Genomic DNA, 18,494 nt, shown 5'->3' with positions numbered 1-18,494 from the left:
GTCAATCTAGAAAGGATATTTACATTTTGCCCAAAAAATATAAGCTACAGCAGTCACTCTGTTGTGAGGAAATACAAACATGTAGCACAATGGTTGTCAGGGCTCAAAATAAAATATGATATTGAAACAAGAGATTAGTCAAGCCAAAACCGGAAAACCGAAAACCGAAATAAAAGCCCTCACTGACAAAGCTTTGGTAGGCTTCAGAATCTCTCTTTCTGTTATTTGATTTTTATATGTCTAAACGTACTTTTTGTACTTTCCGAAGTTCTTTCGGCGTCTTCCCTCGTTAGTACAGAATTCTTCGTGGTCTAAAAAATTGCTTATTTGTTTGTAAATCGGCTCAACAGACCTACAGCAATACGAGACTAGAAAAAATTGCACGGTAAAATAATTTTAGATAATTTTTGTTTAAAAGAAACACGACATTCTGAACTTGTTTTTTGATTGCCATTGTAAGAATTTTCATTTGCGTAGGCACGATGGCAGCCGTATTTTACAACCAAACTACTTTATTTTACAACCAAACTAACCGTCTATAGTTTGCTGTTATTACACGTGAGGGGAGCGAGTGCGCGCAATGTTATTTCCGCCACGAAAAGGAGAAACAACTCGCAATCGAGCAATAAGATCATCCCAGCTGCGTGATTATATGTGAAACAGTCTTTTGCTTTGATGTTATCTTTAGCCTTTAGCCTCTGCTTGGCAGCCGTTACGACCCAAATAACGGCTGTTAAAGAGTTTAGGCTTGTCATGCATTCCTCTAAGAGAAAGTCCAGGTACAAAGCTTATAAGAGGCCCGTTGGATTCCTCCGTAGGAAAAAAGAGGGCGGCTGTACATTTTACCACAATGCCTTGCGAACCTAAAGTAGCCTATAAGGCACAAAGAAAGCCAAATTTTACAATATTTTTCCCTGTGCTAAGGACATTGAGTAGCCTAGGTTTGAAGATTTTACAACGTTTCTGCACGTTTCTATGAACGTTGTTAAGGTTTTTGTGCGCTAAGAATTATGGGTAGATGCATCAGTCGCCATCTTTTTTCCTCTGGAGGATTACAGTTTAGCGCGACTCCAGGATGTAACTTCCATGGCAAAACCAGAAAAACCATAGAATACATTGGACGGAAAAATTCCGAGAAACCGCCATTATTGTTGACAAAAACCGAAAACCAAAGACTAAATTGGAGAAAACCCGCAAACCGCACTAGACACCAAAACCGAAAAACCGCAGTTTTTAAGTGCGAAAACCGAAAAACCGAACCAAAAATCGGCGAAATCCGCAAAACCGAAAATCCCAACGCTCTTTGAGTGTCGATGGCATTTAGTTTAAAAAAAAATAATTGGAGACACTATTTACAATGACTGAACTGGCGGCAAAGCCCTTAAAAGAATGATAGACCTTTTTAGCTTGGGCGGTTTGTTGCCCTATTTCTTGCTTTCAAATTTTCAAACAGTGGCGCGAATATGAATGAAGAATTTTAAGATGGATAAAAGGACAATTGTCTAGAGAATATCACGTGGCCTGTAATTGGAAAACAAACCGCCCAAGCTAAAAAGGTCTATTGCACGCAAGCGAGGCTTACAGGTGAATTTTGAGCATTTTCCGGACATAATACGTATAAAACCTATTCAGATGTGGCATTAAATTTAGAATGTCAACACTCCAGGCATTTTTCATGTAGAAATGTTCCACTAGCAATAATATTGTTATCAGAACTCATGTAACTTTTATTATGCAGAACAAGTGACTCTCAATAACGTTGTTTGATTATGGTGAAAGCTGTCGAGCAGTACTTTCTGTTTACAATGATGTAATAGTATTAGTTTCCTAATATAATGCTGTACAAATTCGTTTTAAAGTCTGTGGATTAAACCATCGCGTGTGACCATTCAAATGAAAGCTATTGAGCAGCACTTTCATGTGGTACTGTAATGCTGTACAAGGTGGTTCTAACTTGTAAGCCTATGGATAAAATCCAGGTATGTGACCACTCAAATGAAAGCTATAGAGCAGAATCTTCTTGTAGCACCGTTTATCATGCCGCTGTACTAGGTAACTCTAACTTTTAAGTCTCTGGATAAAATTCTGGCTTGCGGCCATTTAAATGAAAGCTTTTAAGCAGTACTTTCCTGTGGTATTGTTTTTGCTGATCAACAACCACAAATTACCAACACTTACTAAATTGAAAGGAGTAATCTGCTTTGTTAATGTGTTTTTAGTGTTGTTATTGCTATTACTTTTACTACGAATTTTCTCTTTTGTTAGGAATAATGCTGTTGCTAGGATATGCCGGATGAACGCAAAACTTGACGTGTTCTTGACATGTAAATTGCGACGACAACGCAAATTTGCTTTAGATTAACTTGGTAGGAACAAAAAAAAGAGCGACACAGGTTAACATGACCATCTGAATAAAAAAAAAAGAATGAGATGAATCGTTTTTACACAAAATGAAAATCTCACAACAACTACGGAATAACCGTGAAAATAAGAAAGAGGAACATGACTGCTTAGCAGAGTCGAACACTGATACATGTTCTGTTGTGTTATCAAATCGAGTTGTTAAAGAACAGACCTTCACTGGGTAGTTTGCCTTACTCAGCAAAGTTTCAAACCTGTACTGTTCATACCGTCAGGGTTAAACTATTGGACTTTGTTGAGTAGCGTCTAATTCATCCCTGTGATACAGCTAACAGCACATATTGAATAAACTAAAATCAAAGCAAAACAAATGCTATTTCAAAACCTGTGCTGTGGGTTTTTGCTAAAGTACTTTTAATTAAGACATTTTGCTTAATACTGGCTGTTAAAGTAAAAAAAGAGAAAAGATTTGGGCCACATTATTTGTTATTGGTCCATGATTGATCTCACGAATGTGTTTTGTCTTGTCGTTGACAATAGAATCTACATTTTGTAAACAAGAACTGAAAATCTTTTTTGTATATTGCAAAAAGGGTGCTTTGCATTGGTAGTCAAGCACAGAGGTAGTTGCTTATTTCTGTCTACCAAGTAATTATTTAATCCATTGGTGTATGTTTTACGCTTTGCATGATTTATCTTCAGGAAAACTTTCTAAGAATACATTAACTGATTTTTATTTCAATCAAGTTTTCACCTGAGCGACCGTTTATTGTTTTACAAAGGGTTTACAAAAAAAGGACGAATAGTCAATTTGTAATGAAAGCCAAAAAGTCGTTGTTTTAATCTCAACCTTGGGTTTTGAAATATGAAAGGTTTTCCAATATAAAAGAGAAAGAAAAATGTATGATTTACAGCTTCTTATCTACACACAAGTTACTTTTTCAATGCATGGCCGCTACTGTTTGATTACGCTTTAATTGCATTCGTGGGCAAGCTTATTTCTTTTACCGCGAAACGTTTTTTAGTTTAAACCAGTTAAAAATTAAAGCCTCGACTTGCTAAGTTTCACAACGTCTTGGGCAACGCTAAGTACACGCTGATCTGTCCAGATATCCTAAATTTATGTCAAACAGAATGGAACAAATTTACGTTTTTCGCTGATCTGAGCGATTCGTACAAGCACACAGACGTTATCATCGGTCTGTTTTTGTTACACAAACAGTACAAGTATGTGGACTGTTATCTCCGAAGTATTTCTCACATCACTGTGAGGCTCAAATCTTCGGTTTTTAATTAAACATTAAACCCTGTTGAGTGTCGCGCTCAGAAAAATGTGTTTTTTTAACATTTAAGGCATTTTCTACTGGCAAAACATTTTCAGTTGAGTTTAACTGAGGCCGACTGATCCAAGTAAGGCAAAATCACTGTAATTGGCATGATTGAGAGAAAACATGTCATCTTTTGTTTGGTTTTCCTTTCAATTACTCAGCTCTGCTCCAAGAAAAACTTGTCCCAACCTACGTAGCGTTTTTCGCTTCTTTATCTTGGAATCATAATAAAATTTACTGAGTATCTTACAACGAGGTCCTTACAAAGTAATAATTTTAGAGAGCTGTCATAGAAAATACACGGCTCAAGTCAACTAGTTGACCGGTTAGCGCTTTAGTAAAAAAAGAAATGGAAACAAGAAACACAGTCCGACGCACCTCCAGGGCTCTTTTCCACGAGCCAGTACCTGCCGTAAATCCTTGAACAGTTGGAAAGTTAGCTACGGCGATTACCAACGCGATGACAAGGAAAATTGCTAGCTTTTTCTGCATGATTTCTTCAGTGTCGTTTAGAAAAGATGTGATGCTTTCGCTTGACGGCTTTGACTCTACTGTTTACTACAATTGTGTTGGTTGTGTTTTTTGAATCGAAGCTGCCCTTTATACAAAACCGAACAAAAGACATGTAAAGTACGCACTCATCACACTCATTACAATAAATGAACCCTTGGTAATAATAATTAAGTGACTCCCACATCGTCGTAAAGCGGCTGTAAATCTTGACAAATTTATCTTAACGACGTCATTCAAGAACGTCCGATAAAACTCTCTTAAAACTAATAATTACTTTTCCTTCCTTAAAATGCGAGAAGTAAGTAAAATAAGAAACAAAGGCAGTCGATCAGTACAGGATTAGCGAAAAAAATCCTTACCCAGGCGGTATTATTCAGAATTTTGCTCCTTGGCGGCACAAATTTGTTTGCATCATCAAGGCAGCTTTGTTCGCTTGATGAAGTATTCTCTGCTGAGCCACTGATTGTCGTTTGAAGTTAAAAAGCAGTTATTAATTGGTCGTCTTGTGTCTTAATAACACACATTAAACATGGATTACTAGGCTTCGAGCCTGAGAAAGATTTTTTAACTTCTATATTTCCGTGATTTAAAATCATGGAAGAAAATTTTGTTTTTCCAACCGTTTTTTCTCGCTTGCTATGTCTTGGTCGCGAGCAGATGGTTGAACAAAATTTAAACGCCAGTTACACTGCTAATGCCAAAATCACAAAAGCATAAGTTCTGAGTTACAAGACTGAAAATGGTGACACTTTTTAGTATTCTCGACTCACGACCTAACACTCGTCGCCTTGCGGAACGAAGTTTCGACTAATGTGGATTTTCGGATTATTGTAATTTGAAAGGAGATGTCGTAAAAAACTATAATTGCTTTTTGCCTCCTTCAGTCGAAAGAGGACAGTAATATCAAAGTAATCTTTGTGGATTTCACACATCCGACCTGGGATCGTAAAATGAAGTTAGCGCTTTCTTGCATGGTGTCGCTTTCGCCCTGAGTAAAATTACTCTTTAAATACTCTTTAATGATTTGTTTTAACATTCCGAATTGCTTTCATTATGAATGGCCTATCACACTTTCCGCGTGCGTCTATCACTGAGAAGGGTTGACGTAAACAATATAAACAACTTCTACCTCAGATCAGAAGATTAAATTCTTCACTTGGAATTATGATGCAAATTTTCTTTTTTAACGATTTGTGTTTCACTTGCAGATCGACCCAGGTCTAAAAATATCTTCATGAAAATAGAACACCATGAAGTCCGAAATCCAGGACAAATGCGCACTGAAATATTAACTGATGAGACTCAGTTTTGTACAATTTAGGCAGCTCTCGTTTTCACCTTTTTTGTTTCGTGTTTGCCTTATCTTTCGATTTGCTATATTCGTCATTAATAGACATAGGCAAGATGATTTAGCGGGATAATTCGTTCTTAATGATCATTGCTGTCTACCCTCATAATTTTTATAAGCAAGCAGTTCTGATTCCTTTTTGAATCAACACAAATTTTCATGATTTGCGAATGATTCAAAAATCTTCATGATTCTGAGAATCAATAAAAAGAAGACAACATACAAAGCAAAAGTTGAAGAGCTCAATGAGCTTTGAGGGTGGAAAATTTTGAAATGTCGACATGCACTAAAACGAAAATTATGAATAAAACTGACACATATCGTTCCATTGATGATTAAAAGTAAGGAATTTAAAAGTTTTCTGTTTAATTTTCAATTCTCCCTGGCCTGGGTAAACTTGAATTCGTATGTTAATTCACTTTCAGGAATTGTTTTCCCAAAGACGAGTCCTGAGCAATTCATGAACCCGTGAGAAGAAAATGTGGGACTTACAGAGGAACTGTGAAAGTAGGCAGGCGCAGCCAATAGATAAAAGTAACTAACCTCCATGACTTTCCTGCTCTAACTACATGTCATCTAACTATTGTTTAATTTGTTTGGTTTTTCTTCTTTGTTACATAGCCTAGCTCAAAGAAACAATTCACTCCTTTTTTAAATTTTTAAATTTTAATAATAGACACAGATCGCTCCAACGGTTTTAGTTCCCCAGAATGTTTTCTTTTTTTTTCCTGTTTGGTCTTGGAATCTTAATTAAAAATTATTTCGTATTTTATGTTAAGAGGGCCATTTTCTTGAAGTCAAATCTGAGACAGGTGTGACAAACGGCAACTTGGTGACCGTTTGCTGTTTTCACAGAAGACGGTAAACGAATTGCCAAGGAATATAGAAGTTCAAGCCTACCTGCAAAGCTCTTTTCCAGGTTCCAGTTCCGCCTGAAAACCCTTGTGCTGTTGGAAAGTTAGCAACGGCGACTACCAGCGCAAGGACAAGTAAAATCGCCAGACGTTTCTGCATGTTTTGTTCAGTGTGATGGAGTCAAGGTGCTCTGGCGTTGATGGCTTGACCTGAAATGGTTTGTTGCAGTTGTGTAGGTTCTGTTTTTAAACCGAAACTGCGCTGAGCATGTTTCCTGTTCAATTTGTTTAACTTTCCATCCACCGCTCTAATCCTTTTGTTGTCAGAGTTTGGAAGCATCTTTAAACAATATTAAAGTAAAATTTGATGGAGTATTCAAACGGGGCTACGTTTCCGAGTATAAACTGTTTTAATGGGAAATCTTCAGGATATTAAAGTCAAGCAGGGCAAATCAGTAAATATTCAATAAATTGTAGTGATGTATTTCCTCGATTAAGCGCCCACGTTGCTTATTACAATTTTTAGACTTGCCTTTCATAAATTTTAATACTTTGTTTTTTTTGTAAAGGTACCTGGAATAATTCGGCCCGTTTGTTGTGCTCGTCCTTTTTGACTGCTTTTTGAGTAAAGTAGTGGGTTTATATTTTCAACCTCATGATCCTACAAGACGGTGTGCTTGCTCGAGTAATGGTCGCTTAATCGAGGAATTATATTAACTTGATATTACTATAATTAATAATTTAAGAAATCAGTCTGTTCCAACGTATTTCCAAGACTCTTTCGACGCATTAAGTTTATGTTATAATTTCTAATACGTGGAGTTGAACCGACTAAAATAAAATTTACTTTATTCTTAAATCAGTGGAAGTGTCTGTCAAACACATACACAAGCTTCGCACAGTTATTTCCAGACGCAAAAGAGTGGCAAGAACTCAGCGCTCTCACAGCAGTGAAGAATATATGTTTTATCAATTGATCGTGTAGAAAAGAGAGAAAATAAGGGCGGGGAAAGACTGACCCTCTGCGTTTTTTCCCGCGCTGTTAGCTTATCGACGGTACTCGTTGACTATCCCAAAACAAAAACGGCGACCGGTATTTTGAGTTAATTCCACTGCCAGCTAAAATTTCATCCAAATCATCGATTTTATGATCAAGCAGAGACCAAACAGCCCCAGCAGGGAAGATATGAAACATACGGTGAACTAAAGTAAAATTATATACGAGAGGAAAGTTGTGATAATGAGTTGAGTTTACTCACAAAGCTAAGGAGCCGGTATTGAAGTTTTTAAGCTTCAAATCAAACAACTTAAAAGATGTTTGCCGCCGTCATAAAACAGGCTAAAAATTGTTATTTGATTGCATTACTCATCAACTAAGCGATACCACTTCGCTTTGTAAAACAATAGCTGTGAATTAACCGCTCTGAAAGTGTCCAATAGAGGACAGCTGCTGAAGGCGGGACGTCACTTTGATCGTCCTTCGCCATGGGAATTAAGAAATAAAAGAGTAAATGCGATGGAGAACTGGAACGGCCTTATTTATTTCGATTTGCAGTAGTGTTGTATAGTTTTCTCTCCGTGTCCAGCTGAAAGTTACTGATGTGATTTTCGATATAAACTGAGCTTCATTTCCTATTTCATTCGCTCTTTAAAATGTGCATCTGTATCGTAGACGGATTATGATCAAACTTTGCCATGAATCTGAATTATTGTGAAATGCGAAGTCCCCCAAAAGAACAGTCTCGTTGAAATCATAAAAAAATAATGTATCTGTTAATTCACGTTTCAAGCTGGTAGCCTCAGAGACTTTGACCTTAGCTAAGGCCTTTTGTGGAGCATTGAATCGGTGATGCTCGATCATCAAGCTGTCTGTACAGTCAGAAGCTGTCAGACGGTCTCTTGTAACCCGGCAGACAACCTAAAGTTCTATCTACTAGACGTCCGTTGACAGGGAATATCCTTAAAGGGGCACTATTAAGAACGTGACGCCAAAAAGTCAAAACCCAAAGTAAATATATCTATGAATTTAAACCTGAAAATACTGGGTTATTTTTCTAAAAAAAAAAACTCACTAGATACGTGCGATATCGAAGTCATGAAATGGCTACCATTAATGACATACTTTTTCAAACTCTGTCGTACTGTCTTGGAAAATAATCGCTAAAACTTTATTGCGCTTTGTTCTCCATTCAACGATTCACATGATATCTTTATCGTGATGTTATAATTAACAACTTGATAGTTGATCATGATGTTGTAGTTAACAACTAGATAGTTGATGAGGCCCGAAGGCCGCTAAACTGTCACCTTACAGAAATCAAGAGCGAATAACGTTTTCAAGTTGCGTGACGAAAAAAATAATTAAGAATGCTCTCTAAAATTAAATTATCCAGAATTAGTATAATTTCCAGAGGTGAATATAAAAATTGGGCATTCTCATTGGTCGAAAAACTTGACTTTTGACGCCATATTCACCGCACCAGGCGGAGCGGTGAGTATAACATTTCTAAGCTTGGTTACTAAGCTCGCCACCTGTTCCACCTTGGCAAGTAAACATGGCGGACCATTGTGAATGAAATTTTCTTTTATTCGAAAGTCATTACTTCAAGTTCAGGATATTTGAAAGCATGGAGAACTTTCAAAATGACTACTGTCACCCTCGGAACAAAAATGTTTTCAACAACTCGTATTCAATTAACGCATTTAAGGTTAATGTATGCCTTTACAGCTTTAAGAGGTGTCTCCCATCCAAACGATGTACGCTTTCGGTTCAAACTGTAAATACCTAAACCCCTATATCAAATTAAAGCTTATAAAAAAACGTCTGAGTCTTGCCATATTCTATCTAGCGACAAGTTACAGAACATTTTCGACAAGGATAAAATAACATGGAATGATTCTACAAAAATATTTCGAAACAAACCATTCGCAGACACGTTTTTGGGCAAAAGAAAAATTCACCTTGACTTGTTGCGTTCAACGGTGAATGAAATCAAAAATGATAAAACAAAGGTGCCGGATGAATTTATTTTTCGTAGTGTTTCCCTTGTTTGTTTTGTTTCTTAACTCGATGCGTAAATTGATTCACAATGGATGTACATGTAAACTTATTTAATATTAAAACTACGGCTGCATACATGAATACTAGAAATTACACTAAAATAATTATTTGCCTCTGGTAACATTAACGAATCTGTACCTCTACTTTGTCTCGGTAAATATTCACAATGTTCTCTTCAACTTCAGCGAATAATTGTTAAATATTTCTAGGTCTTCCTCCGAAAAGTCAGAAAAGCGAAAGAAGGCGTCATTCTGTTGATAACTTACAACTTCTGTTCATGAATGGCTGATTGTTGACGATAGCTTAGCAAGATTGCCACATTTGCACTAGTAAGCAGTGGCACACCAGTACAATTCTACTCATTGAGTGTACCTTCAAAGGTCATAACTTCAGTGCTGTTTTCAACAGAAAAGGCATGCCACGATAGTGTCCATAAAAGCTCGTCTGTATACTTTTTGACACTTTTTCGCCCACCTTCTACATTAAAACGATCGAAAATGCTCATCGCTTTCATCGAGTACGAATGCATTTGAAACTCTACAAGTGAAGACACGAATTCGGAGTAGCGAAAACGGAGGCTTTCGAAGACGCTTACGTCATTATGTGCTCATGAAACAGTTGTGGCGTTTTCTTATATATCAGCGTTTCCAGGCGTTTTATTGTGGACGGTAAAAACGCTGCGAAAGCACTCGTGTTGAGGGAAGCGTTTTAGGCGAAAACGCGTCAGTGATGAAAATGCATCCTTTCGAAAACGGAGTGCATTAGTGTCAACGATGCCCGGCCTACTTTGCAAGGTGCGCCCACGCTAAAATAACTTATTATATGGCTAGTTCCGCAAGCTCCGTGGACGATATGGAGTTATCTTGCCCTCCTAGGACTACCCACTGTTATCCGCAAAGAAAATGGTGTGCATTATGCTATATGACAAATCCTTTGCTGACCACGTTTTCTCGGTCAAGCGGTCAAGATGGTTGGATACTGGCCTATCTGCATCATTATGAACCTCGAACAGCTCTCGGTTCATAAATACGCAAGAAAAAATCTTGGCCAATATTCAGCCATATTGACCCCACAGGCTTACTCAATAATATTACACCCGCTTTCAGTGTTACGTGCATAGCAACTATCTTTCGACACGCCATCTTTCGACAGCTATGTAACCTGGCCTACGTCAAAATGTAAGCACAACTGACTTCTTTACGGTCGAACTCGACTTTTAGTCATGGAAGATGGACTTATTTGAGATCAAACTAAGGCTAGGAGTATCAAGAAGTCATTCTGTGAGAGATAAATCGACTGTTTTGAATGTTTACATCTTTCGAATATTAGCTGAGCGGTAGCAGCCCAACTCTACCGGAAGTCACTATTGAGAGCCGGTCGACTACACTAAAATCGTTTGAATTATCCCGTAAATCGGGAGTCCACGACCTTCATCATTCATTTGAGGTCAGTAATTATCATATATTTGTCAGTTGTTCCGCTAATAACCGGAAAAATTGCCAGTTTCACAGGTAAACGGTCTTTCAGCCGTTTACATAGCATGTCGAAAGATGGAATGTCGAGAGATGGTCGAAAGATGTCGCCTATGGACGTAACACTGGAAGCGGGTGTAACAAATCGAATTCGTCCATTAGTCACCATAGGAATTTATGATTGGTAGGCTGAACATCACAGCCTTAATGTAGAGACTCCCTGTTACAGGAGCCCATCACTAGGAGCGTACAACTACCCCATATTCCTGTCACAGCGTTTTCACAGACCGATCTATTTTTAGTTTGAATTTACTGCGAATTCAGACCCCCGCAGGTACCTCAGTCACCATATCACAAGCATGAAGTCATCATGCATTTCCACCTGAGGCCGCCATTTTTTTCTTTACCGATGCGCGGTCATGTAGACCGGAACTGACCTGTTTTGCGGGAAAAGAAGCGTTAAAATAGAACGGTCTGTAAAAATGCCATGACAAAGGCTTAGTGTGGCAGTTGCACGCTCCTAGTGATGGGCTCCTTTGTGTGATCAATTCTCTCCATGCGTGTTTTGTCATTTGGCCGAATAACTTTTGTGTCTTTATTATGGGCAATTCTTTTAATGTCTGTCTTATCATATGACCAACTATTTTTTTATCATGACCAAATAATCAAATAAGTGTTTAGTAGCGCTGCGCGCGAACGACGTCACGAAATTTGAATTGACCATTGGTGACTATTCGGCTCTGAGGTCATTGTATGGAGAAATAGCGTTCTTGAGCAGTTCCGAACGATATGTTTCTGTGATTTCGCAAGTTAATAGCCTCCCTGCCTCAAACTTTTGATGAGACCCGAAACGTGCATGTACCCTTCGAATAGAAAGAGTTGGTTAGAAGGCAGCAAAATATGATGGGCTTCTATAAGGACAGTTAGACCTTGGATAACGGAGGAAAGTATAGTTTTGTTAAGTTTGTGTCAGCAGTTTGTTTTCTATTTTTACTCAAGCTGAAATGGCCGAAGAATAAGAGTCTCTACGAAAGTATACTCATCATTTTACCCGACAATTACATGTAAACTGTCTGGAATACCTGATTCTGTTTTGGGGATTAAAGAATAACAATTACCTCTTGTTCTGTGCCATTCGATTCGTCAGAACAGATGGCTCAAACACGAGGACGTCTGGCTGTAAGCCATCTATTCAAGTTCTGGGTGAGGACCAAATAGTCCTTTTTGAAATGCAGTGCAAGCGTGTTAATTGGTAACTCGCAAGCCGCCGCTAAAAATTTCTCGACTTCCTGCGAAGGTTTAACTAGCAGACATGATGTACTGTCATTGCGGCTCAACACCCGTCCCAGTGTCTCTTTTCTTCCTGCCTGGAATTCGATAAGAAGTACAGAGAGGCTGGGAAAAAGGCTGACAGCGGCTCTGCAAGATCCTTGCGTACCAACTAAGACTTCTATAGTGTCATTCAGTATCGTTTTGTACGCCGGGGTTGGACTGCCAATAGTACGCAGTCGTTGTTTGCTTGAAATGTGATGTAATCTATCTTGGTACAGTGCGCAACATTACTACGATATAACCTCTGCTACTGTACACCTCATGCAAACGGAAAAGTGAAGACACAATTTTAGACTTTGCAAATGATAGCTTTATTCGGAAGTTCCTCAATATGTCTATTAACTCTTAAACCTTTCTAGAATGTTAAAAGATATATTTGAATATATATTTGAAGTTAAAAGATATTCCAAGTTCAAAACGACTGTATCAATTAAAAGCGCTTGAATTTAAATCAAGTCGTTAAGGCCTATTGCATTCCCAATTAACAATCAATCAATCAGCACTTTAGGGGTCAGGGTTAGGGTTAAGATGGTTTTCTGCTGTAGAAAAGGATTTTCATTTATCTCTAGTTTCCACCCTGAAAGCCAGGGGCTCTGTACAAACCAGGTGGCATACGTGCATCAGAGGCAGTATCTCTTTTTCCACCCTGAAAGCCAGGGGCTCTGTACAAACCAGGTGGCATACGTGCATCAGAGGCAGTATCTCTTTTTCCACCCTGAAAGCCAGGGGCTCTGTACAAACCAGGTGGCATACGTGCATCAGAGGCAGTATCTCTTTTTCCACCCTGAAAGCCAGGGGCTCTGTACAAACCAGGTGGCATACGTGCATCAGAGGCAGTATGTCTTTTTCCACCCTGAAAGCCAGGGGCTCTGTACAAACCAGGTGGCATACGTGCATCAGAGGCAGTATCTCTTTTTCCACCCTGAAAGCCAGGGGCTCTGTACAAACCAGGTGGCATACGTGCATCAGAGATAGCATCTCCCACCCACCCTGTATCTCGTTTCATGTCAAGAAGGGCGTCGGCTCCCAATAGCATATGTTTGCCCTTTCTTGCTGCTTCGGCCGTCAGCTCTGCAGATGAGGTAGCCCATAGTTGAGAAACATGTAGGAGAATTAACAAGAGTTTCATCTTGCTAGGAGATGAAGGAAAAGACTCACAGTTATTCACAACAGACTGCTAAACTAAAGGTAATCGCTCGTGCTAGTTCTTGAATTGGTATCATTTGGCAAACGAGCAGTATTTGTGCTAATTATTAGCTTAAAAGTAGCAAATTACTTTACTGGTATGCTTTGTACTATATTACTAGCCTTCTGTAAAATTACTATTATTGCTTTAGTGGTTTATTTCTTTACTTCTTCGCCATTCATGAAGTAAAATCCAGGTAGATAGTGGCAAGGAGGCCTGAAAAGAGCCACGAGGGTTATAACAATAGATCCAGCACAATTTCGTGATGATTCGTTGACTTTGTAGGTCGTTTACTCGAGCTGGGTTGTGTGGAAATCCGGTCGTCTAGCTACCTAAATGGAGTCAAGCTCTAAGCTGCTAGCTGCCGTCAGTTGAATTTAAACTTTTCAGACAATAATTTGTGTGATTTGCATTTTCATGTTTATTAGAATAAACTTCGAGATATCGTCCCACATAGGCTCGATTACGAACCGCTCTTCGGGGGAAGGAGTCCGCACTCCTCAAGAGAGCAGCGGAAATCAAACCTACTTCCTGACCCATCAAATCATCGTTGTTTTATACTGGTACATTTTTCTGGGATTTGAGAATTCATAAGGTATAGCATATTCCACTTTGGCTTCCATTTGTTCGCGCGGTAAAAAAAATAATGCGAAAAATGCCGGCACAATTTTCCGGAAATAACTCTGACGCGTGTCTGACTGACTAGTATAACAAAGTGATCTGAAATTATCCACAGTATCGAGCTTAATCACTCTCTTACAGTGCTGGCAATGACTATGTTTTATGGTAGTTTACCGATGGAAAGTTTTCCAAAGAGGTATGATAAAAATGATAAACAAGTTTTCAAACAAAAGAGTCTATAGATTTGAACAGTGACAGAGAATATAATTTATTGAAATGTTAAAGAGTTATTGTTGACAAAGGTTGTATACGCGGCATAGAATAGGAAGGAACTGGACCATCGAGACATGAATCAATTACTTCAAGAGTTTTTGGTTATATCAACCGTGAAGATGAATATGATACTCGATCAAAGTCCTTACTGGTATATCGCTTGTCAGTAAGGCCTCGTCCTGTCATTAACAATGAGCTGTAAATAGGAAAAAGTGCCAATAAATATGATCTAATTGAGTACGTACCTTTGCGGCATGTGAAGGACTGAAAAGTCTTTCGAAGTCAGAATTTATCCCAAGTGTGTCAAAAGCCGATACACGGTTTGACTGTTTAGCACGAGAGGCTTTCAGTTCTTATAAGAGTCCTTGTGTTGATAAGATCACAGCGTCTTTTGTCTTAATATTCTACCGGTTAACATCATTTTAAGTAGCTTGAACAAAGCAATAATTTGATTAGGAAACAGTATTTGTATCCGGTCAAAAAATTCACCAGTCGCTCAGAAAAAAGCCTTGAGAAGTCCTAACGAATCGCTCCTACCATAAGCCACTTGAAGATACCGTTACTTCCTATTATTGATACGTATCGATGAGCACTTGAAATATTACATGTTACAGTCAAACGTGAAAAAAAAGAAAGAGAAATCAACTCAAAATTTAATAAACCGCGAACCACTAACGACTTGACTCCAAGTTATGTAGATTTTTTGGGTTACGGTGTTGCGGGCTCAGTGACTGTTTGCCAGGCCTTTTGTGGGTGCATTCAATGCGGTGTCACTCGTATTCTTTAAGTTTTATTTCTAACATTTTGTTGCCTGTAATCACAATCTGGCCTCTTTTGGTTTTATCACTAGAGAAATAATGCCGTAAGAAACGAAGTATATAAGTTTGGAATGCGGTAAACCTTGCACGAAAATACGGAAAAATACGGAATGATTCAAGTATGAATGGAAGTGGTTTGATTTGTTCGAATAAATCAAACCACATCCATTTACTTCTCCTTCGAAGGCTAATTACTTAGGCTTCCAAGCGCACGCACGTGAATGTGTGTTAGTACAAGCTAATTAGAGTAGATTCACGTTGGCTAAATGTTCTCAGGAAGTCGATTTTATTACGGCGTGACTTTTTTTTATCCTTAGCTTTTACGGAACTGAGATTGCTGAAGAGGAAATTAATATTGTAACCGTAAAAATTCTGCTGTCTTATCAGTGATCTCTTCAATCTGTTAAAATGGATTAAGATAAAAAATATCATAAAGAAGGGATCTTCCTGTTTTTACTGTCCAGAGGCTTGATCGTGGGTTGTTAAGTTCTTCGATAATGGATATTCATCCCATCGTTGAGGAACCTTGGAACAGCAATTAGAAATTTATTATGACTTCGGTGAACTAAATAAAACATCAGAGTTAGCCACCTTGCAGAAACCATTGGTAGGAATGAAAGATCAAACTTCGAGAATGAAACTTCGAAATTATAACATCCGTTTATTCGAAAAGAAAAAAAAAAATCCAGATCGCTAAACCAATTTGTTGTTTCTGACTTAATTTACCTTTTCCTGATATGAATATAAATTCGTAGGCCACTATTATCAAAATATGTTTTGTCAAATATCAGATTTGAACACCGTTTATTACTTAAAGCTTTTTTCATCTAATGAAGTAATCAGCGAACGCTCAGTATTCGTGATATCGGCAGTAAATCACACAAAGGGATATAAGTATTTCTAATGGAAAGCGTTTATTTTTTGAGGAAGCAAGGCTTGATAGAAGTGTCTTGTTCTCGTTTTTAATGAATAATTATAGTATCTCCCTTCCGATGGATAAAATTCATTTCAGTCTTGTTTCACTGACAAGACGTGATGAAACGACTGGCCAATCTTTTCAGATAACAGTTGAGACCTTGTCAATGGAATGGCGGATTGTCTAGTAAAATATTTTCCTTATTTCTTCATTTTCTTCGTAGTCCCAGCGGCTTCACGACTGTACATAATGAATGCTGTCAATAAACCACAAAGAACTAATTTGCTTGGAAAATTTATGGTGATACTAATATAAGTTGTAAACGAATATTAAAAAACAACATGTAATAACCAGAATAGTAATAAGAATGCAATGTAAGGGAAACTGAACTAAGATTGATCTTAACTTCGCTCTTAGGCGATGAAATCATAATAACTGCTTGTAGCTACCTCGATTTCATCGCTTTAAATTATAGTTTTAGTTTAATGTTTTGCCAATAATTCAGAATTTTCTTGGGCAGGAAGTAAGAACAATTAACATTTATTCATTTCTCTTATGTCTGGAATCGTCTTTACCTTTAACCAAAAACTCAGCTGTAATTTTTCTAACCCACGCGTTTCTTTCAATATGACTGGGTGATTAAAACAAAAGATTTCCATTAGAAGAAGTGAGCTTTCCTGGAAGTGCTTATCAATAACTGCGATTATAATTATCTGTTTTTGTATTTACTTTCATGCTAAATGATAATAGAGTATTTTGCAGTGGGCTTGTTTTTCCGAATTCGGCCATCTGAAACCTCTAACTCTAACCAAATCCCGTTTTTCTTGAACAACGTTATTCAGTGCATGTAATAGATCTTAAAAGGTCTCGCTTTCTAGAAAAAGATTTTGCTCTCCCTCTGTGTCAGTCGACTGGAAAAATTTAATGTAGTTTGATTCTTAGAGTTGTATTCTTAGGAAGTTTTGTTTTTGGAATCGATCTCTGATTAAATCACGATGGAGAACCACCAAACAGACCGAATCCGGTTCTGAAAGTTTGACTGATATCAGAATAGTAAAAAAAAGCGTTATCATCAGAAACTGAGTTTAATGAGGTATTCATAAGAAAAACAAGTTCTTATGCAACGACCATTAATTACAAGACAAAAAACGCCTTAGTAATGATCCGCAAACCAGGAGTAGCTGTGTAACTCCGTGTAGATGAGAGCTTAGCTAACCACAGGTGACCCACTACCCACCTAGACAACTGATAGGACCAACTATAGTCTTAGAACTTTTAAGTGTGTTCCTTGGGCAAGAATACTAACAATCAGAATGGTAAGCCTAATTTTCGCCATCTTTAAGCCCAAGGCGAAACACTGAGTCATAAGATTTCCCGGTTTGCATTCTGCATTTCGGGGGACTCTGGAGGGCTTCACTGAATCGCACAAACCGGTGCCGAGTGTGGATTCCGATAACTCAATGTTAGTCTGTTTTCAATCCGGTGAAAGTAGTATCGACCGCTGCTTTCACGCGCATCAGTTTGTATTAAGCAAAATGAAATAGGAGATTTATCAGAACCTTTAAATTTCGGCGCTCTTGGTAGTGAATTATGCTAGCAAGGTGATTAAACAATATTTGTTAAATACTTCGTTTTGTCGCAAGCGTTTGCTTGGGTAAAAAAGTCAGGTTTCATTTATTTTCAAGGTTTATTTACACCAAATAAAGGGAGTAAAAGGTATGTTTGTGCTTCTACTTGCTCGGGAAGGTCGTCACATACTGCGTATAGTACACGACGATAAATTGGGGTAATCTCTTGAAGACGCACTGAGGAGACAAAGCCTCGATATTGATTTTCTGTACTAGTCTTGTTTTTGAATGGTTCCGCATGCATGTTATAACAGTTTTTGATCATAATAAAACTCTCTTAAATTTTTAAAGATGAAACTTGTACAGTGGGTGGATAAACCAAATATGGAAAATTCAAGAATCGGTCTTTTGTTTTGTCTATTGATTAAAACTGAACGCTGACAGCCGTTGGAAAACAAGGACTGTGACACAAGATTTGTCATTGGGACCTGGACAGATGGCTAATACTTCACAGGAAAAAGGGAATCAGCTCAAACAAAAACTGAACGGGCCGGAGAAGGTTACTCCCATCAGAAAACTATTACACTGAACTTATACAGCTTGGGGTTCAAAAAAATGTTGTTGTTTATTAGGTAGGCAATGCGCTCAACTACACCTAGCTAGTTCACAGGCGTGTCACTTATAAACTGTAAGACTGAACAAGAAAAGAGACGTCTTCTTGTTTTAAAATGTTAGATTTTAGTTTGATTTCATTTGCTTTAAAATTCACCCATCGGCAAACTGAAGTCAGAGCTATTTGGCAGTTTTTAGATTTTACGTTTTCTTCTGAAGTAACGGCAAGCC

General features: G+C 38.0%; 1 protein-coding gene and 1 long non-coding RNA gene across 4 annotated transcripts in view; both read right to left on the bottom strand.

Annotated features, from left to right (window-relative positions):
• Nucleotides 1-18,494, bottom strand: part of LOC110052995 (uncharacterized) — a 208,340-nt gene that overhangs the window by 310 nt on the left and 189,536 nt on the right. The window contains exon 1 of one of the 3 annotated variants that reach the window (XR_002297100.2): nt 6,451-6,635. The exons of 1 other annotated variant lie outside the window; for it this stretch is intronic. This is a non-coding gene — a long non-coding RNA (uncharacterized LOC110052995). Of the gene's footprint in view, nt 1-4,067; nt 4,287-6,450; nt 6,636-18,494 lie in introns of those variants that run through there. One more of the 3 variants, XR_016209620.1, reaches the window with a different exon arrangement.
• Nucleotides 12,557-14,747, bottom strand: LOC110053048 (uncharacterized). The gene is made up of 2 exons (XM_020759235.2): nt 14,595-14,747; nt 12,557-13,402 (listed from the first exon to the last, which is right to left on the bottom strand). Exons 1-2 carry the CDS (start codon nt 14,603-14,605, stop codon nt 12,835-12,837), a joined length of 579 nt encoding a protein of 192 aa, XP_020614894.2. The 5' UTR covers nt 14,606-14,747; the 3' UTR covers nt 12,557-12,834.

This window comes from Orbicella faveolata, unplaced genomic scaffold (assembly GCF_042242905.1).
Source record: "Orbicella faveolata isolate gen_17 unplaced genomic scaffold, um_ofav_v1 contig_3, whole genome shotgun sequence".
Taxonomy (NCBI): Eukaryota; Metazoa; Cnidaria; class Anthozoa; order Scleractinia; family Merulinidae; genus Orbicella; species Orbicella faveolata.
Note: the sequence above shows the minus strand (reverse complement) of the source record. Positions and strands in the feature narration are given on the sequence as shown.